At 41.3% G+C, this 9,848-nt stretch overlaps 1 protein-coding gene across 5 annotated transcripts in view; it reads left to right on the top strand.

Annotated features, from left to right (window-relative positions):
* The window catches only part of abca5 (ATP binding cassette subfamily A member 5), a 92,549-nt gene continuing 82,701 nt past the window's right edge, over window positions 1-9,848 (top strand). For 2 of the 5 annotated variants that reach the window (XR_015761411.1, XR_015761412.1), the window contains exon 1: window positions 1-753. Coding sequence is in view for 2 of the 5 variants with exons in the window: in XM_088000600.1 (XP_087856726.1) it covers window positions 649-753 (105 nt within the window). In the remaining 3 variants the exon portion in view is untranslated. The remainder of the gene's footprint in view (window positions 754-9,848) is intronic. The other 3 variants (XM_088000600.1, XM_088000598.1, XM_088000599.1) reach the window with 3 other exon arrangements.

Raw genomic sequence — 9,848 nt, 5'->3', positions numbered from 1 at the left:
CCCCGGGCTGTCAGTGACAGAGGGATCCTCACCCCCCCGGGCTGTCAGTGACAGAGGGATCCTCACACCCCCCACCCCCTCGGGCTGTCAGAGAGTGTGAGTCCGGATTGCAGCCGCTTATCCCCGGTCTGTTTGTGTGAGGGACCCCTACCTCCTCCTCCTCCCCGCAAGGTGTCTAGAGGAAAGCTGGAGAAAATTCTAATCTCGAACACTGTCCCTGGACACCACCCACAACTGCCGGCCTTGTCTCCTTAGTTGTTTATTTAGTTTATTGAACAATTTCCTTTCTGGATAGCTTCCACGCTTATGCTCATTTTTTAAAAAGATGTAATTTTACATCTCAATTTGCTGTGGAATCTTTTGCTCTCTTAAGATTTTGTTTTCTTTAATAAGGCGTAAGAAAGCGACCTTAGAAAACCCCTCGTTGAAATTTCCACGTTGTTGATGTGTGAGGATCTTTAGGCGAAAACAACTGATCTGTCTTGAATCTTTAGTCTGCCGCACCTCTTGTAGAGTAGCTGTACTGTTGACTTCGGGGACTTTGTTTCCAAAATTTAATGGAAAGTGTCCCTGTGTTATTTACATAGAATAGAAAATTGTTTAGGAAAGTTTTTTTTATTTTTTTTCCGTTTTTGAATCGTTGAAATAATGGGAGGTTTGAAGAGAAAAGACGCTGCGATTTGGCAGCAAACCAAAGCACTTTTATACAGAAATTTTCTCATAAAAAAGCGGAACAAAGATCAGACTTTACAGGTAAGTGTCGTTACTTTACATCCACTTGGATGCGTTAGTACTACTTTAGTTTCCATATTTTCTGGGAGATATCAGATCGTGTTAAAGATGCGTGAAACAGACTGTATATAAAATCCTAGCCTTGGAGGGTACATTATATCTGAGATTGTGTGAAAGATGCAACATTTTGTAAAAACTAGACCGCTTTGGTGTTTTTGTAGTTCTGTAGAATAGACTTGTGGTTATGGGACGGGCGTGTTTCTGCAATCTGTAGACATGCAGCTGGTTCTCCAGTAATGTCTCAAAAGAATCAAAATACGGAATCAGATAAGCCCCGCTGTTTACAATTATTTCAGTAACCGCATGTTTGCATATCAGCTATTAGAATAAATAATTACAGGAGCACAGTTAACAACAGCACGAGTCAGAAAAGATTGGGAGGGGGTGCAAAAACAATTAAACAATCAGAAGAACGTTGTTATCTGAAAATATGTCTGCTTTCCTGTGGACAGTTCAAAAGATGAAGTGTAATAATAATGAAAGAACAATCAAATTACTAACTTAAGTTATGGCTTGGAGTGATTGAGTTTCAATAAACTAGTGAATTGTGGTCTGACAAAACTAGTGTGGCACGTGGGCAGGGTAGTGAAGAATGCAACCGGCATGCTTGCCTTCATTGTTCTGAGAATTGAGCATGGGAGTTGGGACGTCATGTTGCAGCTATACAAGCCATTGGTGAATCCAATTCTGATTGGCCTGCTACAGAAAGGATGTTGTTAAATTAGAATGGGTAGAGAGAAAAAAATTACAAGGATGTTGCTGGGACTGGAGGGTTTGAAATATAAGGAGAGGCTGGATAGGCTGGGACTTTCCTCCTCAGGCGACTGTGTGGAGTTTGCACGTTCTCCCCGCGTCTGCATGGGTTTCCTCCGGGTGCTCCGGTTTCCTCCCACAGTCCAAAGATGTGCAGGTCAGATGAATTGGCCATGCTAAATTGCCCGTAGTGTTAGGTAAGGGGTAAATATAGGTGTATGGGTGGGTTGCGCTTCGGCGGGTCAGTGTGGACTTGTTGGGCCGAAGGGCCTGTTTCCACACTGTAATGTAATCTAAAATTCTTTCCCTGGAGCATCAGAGGCTGAGGTGACCTTATAGAGGTTTATAAAATCATGAGGGACATAGGTAAGGTGAATATTCTATTTCTTTTACCAAGGATGGGAGAGTTCAAAACTAGAGGGCATAATTTTAGTGTGAGAGGGGAAAGATTTAAAAGGGATCAGAGGGACAACTTTTTTCACAGAGAGTGCATGTATGGAATTAGCTGCCAGGGGAAGTGGTGGAGGTGTGTATGATTACAGCATTTAAGAGACATTTGGACAGGTTTGTAAATAGGAAAGGTGTAGAGGGATATGAGCGAAATGCAGGCAAGTGGAACTAGTTCAGTTTAGGAGACCTTGTCGGCGTTGGACTGAAGGGTCTGTTTCCATGCTTCATGGCTCTGTAATTCTTGTACATCTGTGATATTATTTTGTTTCATGCAATTCTACTTATGAATTGCTGCTTATGCCCATTCCTCCTCTTCCACTGTGCTCTCAAAGTCTCTTTAGTTCTTGCTACTGCTCATTAGTGTGTCTTAAAAGATTGACTAATTTGACACTGAAGTTGCTGCCTGGACAGGGATTCTTGCTCGTAATCTGACCATGGAGTATACTACAATATTGGAAGTGAAACTACAGCTTTAGACTGCTGTATAAATATAGTGCTTCATATTTTGGATTCAAAGTGTATAATACAATGATGGTATCCCTAAACGTACAAAACCTTGGTGTGGCCACACTTGGAGTATTGCGTACAGTTTTGGTCACCGCATTATAGGAAAGATGTAGAAGCTTTGGAAAGGGTGCGGAGGAGATTTACGAGGATGTTGCCTGGCATGGAGGGAAGGTCTTATGAGGTAAGGCTGAGAGACTTGAGGCTGTCTTCATTAGAGAGAAGAAGTTTGAGAGATGACTTAATTGAGAGGAACGCACTGCCTGCAGCAGTAGTAGATGGAAAAGCGCAGCAGGTCAGGCAGCATCCAAGGAGCAGGAGAATCGAAGTTTCAGGCATAAGCCCTTCTTCTTCCTGAAGAAGGGCTTATGCCCGAAATGTCGATTCTCCTGCTCCTTGGATACTGCCTGACCTGCTGTGCTTTTCCAGCAACACATTTTTCAGCTCTGATCTCCAGCATCTGCAGTCCTCACTTTCTCACAGTAGTAGATGGGCCAACTTTAAGGGCATTTAAATGGCCATTGGATAAATGTATGGATGAAAATAGAACAATGTAGGTTAGATGGGCTTCAGATTGGTTCCATAGGTCAGTGCAACACTGAGGGCTGAAGGGTCTGTACTGTTCTATGTTCTACGTCATGATGAGGTGCTTCAGTGGCTTCAAACTATACATTGTTCCTGACATTTCATTTAACATTCTGGTGTCATTGTTCACCAATTTTAAATTCAGGGCTTCCTGTCAGTCTTTCATAAGCCTTCATTTTTGATTGTCAGCTGAGCGTGATTAACTCTTAGACGCTTGACTCTGTGGTTATGCCACTGCTGGCTCATTCAGTTATATAACACTTTAAAATAGCAAAAAGATCAAAGGCACCTCACAGAAGTACAATCAGGCAAAAACTCAGCAAGCATATGTAGAGAAAGCTACAATTGAATCTACTTCCACTACTCCTTAGATTCTTAGATAACCATTTCTCGCTGTGAATTTTTTTTTGTTCATCTTTCCTCTGGTTCTTTTGCCATTTACCTTAAATCTGTATTTCTTAGTTACTTAACCTCTTCCACAGGAAGTAGCCTCTCCTTATTTGCTTCATTAAACCCCTTCATGATATCGACCATCTTCATCAAATCTCCTTCTCAAGCTTCTGTGCAGTAAGGACTGCAACCTTATTTACTTTAGTCTCTTCACATAACTGAACTCTTTTGTCGCAGATATTATTCTAATAAATCAAATCTATGCTCTTGCCTTGATATCCTTCCTAAAGAACAGCATTTAGGATTAAGCACACGATTCCAGCTTGGTTCTTGCTTTATAAAGGTGTTTTACAAGAGCTGTATGCTGTAATATTACACAGTACTTCAGACCTTTTTTTAACTGCTTTCCAGAGTAAATGTAAACAATAATAAATCTGCCATTAAGTCTATGTATTTGCACTTTTTTGTGCATAGAATTTGTTAACATAATTATTTGATTGCACTGTTAACCATTATAACTCTCTGGTGGAAATGTAAACAGTTTCTAAAATGAAACAGTGCTAGAAGTACAAATAATTTCTAAGTAACAAACTCCAGCATTTTCAACTCACAGGCATAACATAACTAAACTGAAGTATAAGGCTGCATTTAAATGAGTAATATTTGTAATACTCATGAATAAAAGTATAAAGTTTATGCAGACCAGTGAAGAAGTTCATATTATCATGTTACAAGTGGGTGAAAGAGAGTCATCAGCTTCCCTCTTTTTAACCCCCTCTTGGTTAGTCACAACAAATATTTTTATTTCTCTTATAGCATGCAACCATCACAGTTTGATTGTTCCATTAATTTTGAAGTTGTTAATTACATTTCAAATTACAAGGTTTATTGCAGTGACAAAAAGAAGAATTTTATTACCCACTACCCCGAGAAAAAATAAAACTGCGACATCAGACACATACAAACACACAGAATAAGGTTAAAAAGAAGTGGGGAGAGTGTCTGGTGAAGACTGGAAGATAAAGGCATTTGCAGTTTAAAGTCTTTAGAGTCTTTCAGGTGTTAGATTTTAAACCTGAGGCCAATTATTTAATTGTTAACTTGCATTCTGCAGCAGTGGCAAGGTTTGTAGATCTTGAGTTGTCAGTGAATGATGGTTATCCCAAGTTGATTTTTCATTGGGTACTGACTTCAAAGTTGGGAAAGCCACAGAGAGAGATTGTTTTAGAGTTCTTGCATAAGCCATTTTCCTTGTCTCTGCTCTGCTGCTTTGAAGCACCTATTGAGATATAGTTCATTGCATTTCAAATACAGCCTCTATGACACATCAGATACTCATGGAGCTGGTTCAGTCCATCCACTGAATCCCTAGCCTCCAGATTCAACTATTCCAATGCTTTCTTGCCCATTCTTGATAAAGCTTAGCTTGCCGTATTCTATTCTGAACCATCCAGCTCATTGCTAGTCCTTACACTTGGTTGCCTATGTTCGTTTCTTGTTTTCCAGGGTCTTGAACTTCAAATAACAATCTGTGTTCAAATCCCTTAATGGTGTCAATTCCCTACCTCTGTAACCTCCTGCAGCTTTATAACTTTCTGAAACTCTGCTTGCTTCATATTCTTGCTCACCATTCATGTTAGAAATATTTTCTCATAAACCTGTATAGAGATGTTATTACACAGCTCTGAAGCAGATGGGACTTGAACCCAAATAGGGAAGCTGATGACTAGGAGAAAGTGAGGACTGCAGATGCTGGAGATCAGAGCTGAAAAATGTGTTGCTGGAAAAGCACACTGTTTCAAGAGAATCGACGTTTTGGGCATAAGCCCTTCTTCAGGGAAGCTGATGACTACCATTGCATCACAAAGGCCTACCACTCATGTTATACATTAGAAGATAATTTTATTCTAACAGAATTGAAGTCCACACTTTGAATTAGAGTTTTATTTCAGTTAACACTTCATAAAACCCACAACCCACCAATTACAACTCCCCATATTCATACAACCAATTCTTACCCAATTAACCCTTAATTAGTATATCCATCACTTGTTCTGTTAGGTCTCAGGCATCCCTTCAGAACTTATTAGATGGTTACAACTTATTCCCAGTATTGATTGTTTCTACAGTATTTCAGTCATCTGGACCATATCCTTTTGAATCTCCTTCTTAAAACTCTTCACTCTGCCATTACGAGCCTCTTTAAAATAGTATCTTTTACTATTCTGTTAGTTACCGTTTCTAATGTCCCCAATTTTGGCTTGACATCTATTTATTTCTGATTACACTTGTGTGTAGCACTTTGAACAATTTTTCCACATTTAAGGGCATTAGTGCACACATGCTGTTGTTAAGTGGTTGAGTCATAATGCCTTCTGAATTGGACTGGCAAGCCACAGCTCTCTTTTAAATAATGACATTCAACAGTTACATTTATTGGCCAATTTTCTGATATCAGGTGTTGGTTTTATTCAAACTAAAGATAAAAATTATTTGATGTTTGCAGATGTAGTAGGTCAGATTTGGGAAGAGAAATTGGAGATGGGCAGCAAATAGTATCCTCTCATGTCATTATCATCCTGAGAGGAAATAAAAGAAATTGGCTGCCGCAATTGCTTACTTTGTAATAAAGACTTCCAAAAAGTCAATTGCTTTTAACTGCTTTGGGAGATACTTGAGGGTATGTTCAGATGTTGCTTACATACAACAGCAATGATGTGCATTTATATAAGAAAATGGATACTCCCTTCCAACTCCATTTTGATTTAGCCCCTGTAGTGATTGTAATAAGGTCAATCAGATGGAACTCATAGAATATAAATTCCCTGATTGGGACTGTTAACCTTATACAATCAGGGACCCCTGGCTGACAGATGAAAACAGAATTGTTAGACATCCTCACACTCTAAGAGCTGGCTCTGATGGAACCGGATCACTGTCAAGGAATTTCTATGTGTAAATAAAGGTTGACTTGGTGATGGGATACCAACCTCTGTGGAGTTATTTCAGTGGTGACGAGAATAAAGCACATTTTGAAGAAACCCGCTAGCGACAGTTGTCTTTGAGTTGGAGTAAACATTGCTTGTGTCATGCCATTATTTGGGAAGCTTGACTCAGGCCCAGTATGTGAAAAGAATGCATTATTCTTTCCAGGCAAATGACATTGGGGCAGATGAAAAGCAACAAGTAACTCTCCTGACAGTTTGTGGACCTGGTTATTAGGAGCCTAAATTTCCCTGAGGCACCACATAATGAAACCTTTCAAGAATTGACGGATTTAGTCAAGGAATGTTGTGACCCCAAACCTTCTCTAATTCTAGACTCTTTTGGTTTTACTCAGCAATCTGAGAACTAGGGGTCTCCATATCAGGATTTTTGACCAGGTGAAGATGAATGGCAGAGGCATGTGACCCATGAGATGCAGGCAGACTATTTGGTATGTGGGATTAATGATGTAATCATGCAAAAGTGCCTATTAGTTGAAGCCCAACTGGACTTCAAATAGATACTACAACTGGCTTTATCATTAGAAAATGCGGCAAGTGGAGTGTATTCCGATATGGACACCCTCACCAATATGACTGAGCTCAGGGAATACCACTTGAGTGCAGACAATTGCATAACCTCATTCAGGACATATCCTGAACAGAGGGACTCTAGGTCAGTCCACAACAAAATCCCAAAACAAAGCCATGCCTGTGGCAAGTGAAGGGTATTCCGATGGATATGGACACCCTCACGAATATGACTGAGCTCAGGGAATACCACTTGAGTGCAGACAATTGCATAACCTCATTCAGGACATATCCTGAACAGAGGGACTCTAGGTCAGTCCACAACAAAATCCCAAAACAAAGCCAAGCCTCAGCTAAATGGTTAAAATTTTCTTCAGGATCTGGCCAGCAAGCCATTGTACTTGCTGCCAGTATCTGGACTTGAGACAGCAAAAGAGTCCCACTAGATCTAAGTTGAACAAGAGAACTCATAGGCTGGATTCCAGGAGAGTGCACACCCTGGAAAGTCCACCTACATTAGCAGTGTCAGAAACCAGTCATAATAAATGCCTGGTTAAACGGTCACAAACAAAAACAGAAATTGCTGGAAAAGCTCAGCATGTCTGGCAGCATCTGTGGAGAGAAATCAGAGTTCATGTTTTGGGTCCAGTGGCCCTATCTTAGAACAGTGCCCTAGCTCTCACATCTATACTGAAGCTTAGGTCTTTCCTTGGACTGGGAATTATTACAGAAAGTTCATACATGACCTCATCTCCATTCTGGTAATTTTACATCAACTCTTACAAAAGGGTCAGCCTCAGAAATGGTCTTGTATCCAAGTGAAGTGAAGAAATAGCTGTCATCCTTCAAGGTGTTGGCACACTATGATCCCAAGTGGGATCTGGTATTGACATGTGATGCCTCCCCATATGGCATTGGAGTAGTATTAGCTGATGGGTGGCCAGATGAAGAGGAACACCCAACAGCATATGCATCCAGGACTTTTGCTAATGCAGAGCAGAAATACACCCAGATAAAGAAGGAAGGTTTGGCAGTCATATTTGGAGTTATGAAGTTCCACCAATACCTTTAAGAGATGTAGATTTGCTCGATCTACTTAAAGAGGATAAGGCAGTGCTGCCCATAGCTTCAGGCCAGGTTCAGCGGTGGGCTCTAATACTGAGTACATTTAATTACAAATTGGAACACTGTCCAAGAAGCCAAGTTGCAAATGTGGATGCATTGAGCTGCCTCCGCTGGCAGATACACCACCGGCGGTACTAATACTGAAAAAGTCTGTAATAGTTTAACATTTTCTGGACATGCTCCCAGTCACACCTCACAATATCAGATTTTGGGGGCACAGAAAGATCCAGTCCTGGCTAAACTGTAACAGCTGGTTGTGATGGGGGTAACCAAAGGGCTGTCCCAACCAGAATTAAAATCTTTTTATATCCGAGAGACCAGATCACAGTAGAGGATGGCATATTATTATGGGGAGAAAGAGTGATTGTCCTGAGCAAAGGTCATTACTAGAGACTGCTGAACTCCAAAAGAGTCATCCAAGAGGTTTCCAAATGAAGATGTTGACAAGAGATTACATCTGGTGGCCAGGATTGGATGCAGGCATAGCTGCATTGGTGGGGCAGTACCCATGTACCAAAACAGACAAACATTACCACCAGCAGCTCCCCACACATTTGTAGGAATGGCAGCAGTAAATCCTCGACTGTGTTGCACGTTGACTATGCAGTTCTTTTTATGGGCTCAATGTTCTGAGTTATTGTGGATGCTGACTGAAAGTGGCTGGGTGTGCATAGAGTTCATTCCATCAAACACGGGGACGTTGACCAAAAAACTGCATGCATCTTTTGCAATACACAGACTTGCAGATGTATTTTTCACAGATAATGGGCCATCGTTACCAGCAGGGAAATTGAGTATTTCCTAAATACAAATTGACAAATAAGAACAGTTCCATACCATCCATTGTTAAATGGTCTGGCAAAAAGAACAGTCCAAATTTTGAAGGCAGGCTTAAAGAAACAGCCTCCAGCTTCGCTAGATACCAAACTGTCCCAGTTCCAATTTGATAATAGGAGCACCTCTCATACAACTACAGGGAGAGTTGCTAAAGGGGAGAAATCTCTGCATCAGGTTACATCTGATCTTCCCAGACCTGGCGGGGGGAGGGTGAAATGGCATCAGGAACACCAATGCTGGACACAAGTGAGAGAGACAGTTTACTTCAGGGTATGAAGTTTGGTGTAGCATCCATGGGAATGACCCAGCATGGGTAAGAAGCCTGTTCGTCACAAGGTCAGGTCCAGTGATGTGTAATGTTAGGTAGGTACAACGGTCCTGAACAAGCACATGGACCATATGAAAGCAACAAACTTGCAAGCAGAATGGGAGCAAAACATGTCCAGCTCCTCAGAAAAGTTGGAAAGGCTGTCGGAACCTGTGGGTTCTCCGTCTCTGTCAAACGTTGTAGATGTCACTGCCTTGATGCTTTTGCTGCTTGAAGACGAGAATGAATTTCTTCCAAGATGCTCCTGGCATAAGAAGCAAGCTTCTGTGCGTTACACGCCGCCCATATCCAAGGCAGGAGGAACCTGACCCAGTGCCAAAATGCCTCAGGAGAAGCTGCAGTAAAAAAAACGAACCGGACTCAATAGGGGGTGAGATGTAGTGATTGTAATGAGGTCAGCCAGGTGGACCTCATAGAATATTAGTTCCCTGATTGGGGCTGTTAATCTGGTCCAATCATAGATACCTGGCTGACAAATATCAACAGGAATGTCAGACATCCTCACACTCTGAGAGATGGCTGTGAGGGAGCTGGATCAGTGTTAAAGGACTTCTGACATGTAAATAAAG

The sequence above is a fragment of the Chiloscyllium plagiosum genome, unplaced genomic scaffold, assembly GCF_037043375.1.
Source record: "Chiloscyllium plagiosum isolate Xiang-an unplaced genomic scaffold, Cpla_swu_hap1 HiC_scaffold_25, whole genome shotgun sequence".
In the NCBI taxonomy this organism is placed as follows: domain Eukaryota; kingdom Metazoa; phylum Chordata; class Chondrichthyes; order Orectolobiformes; family Hemiscylliidae; genus Chiloscyllium; species Chiloscyllium plagiosum.
The sequence above is the reverse complement of the archived record's forward strand: the minus strand, read 5'-3'. Positions and strand labels throughout refer to the sequence as shown.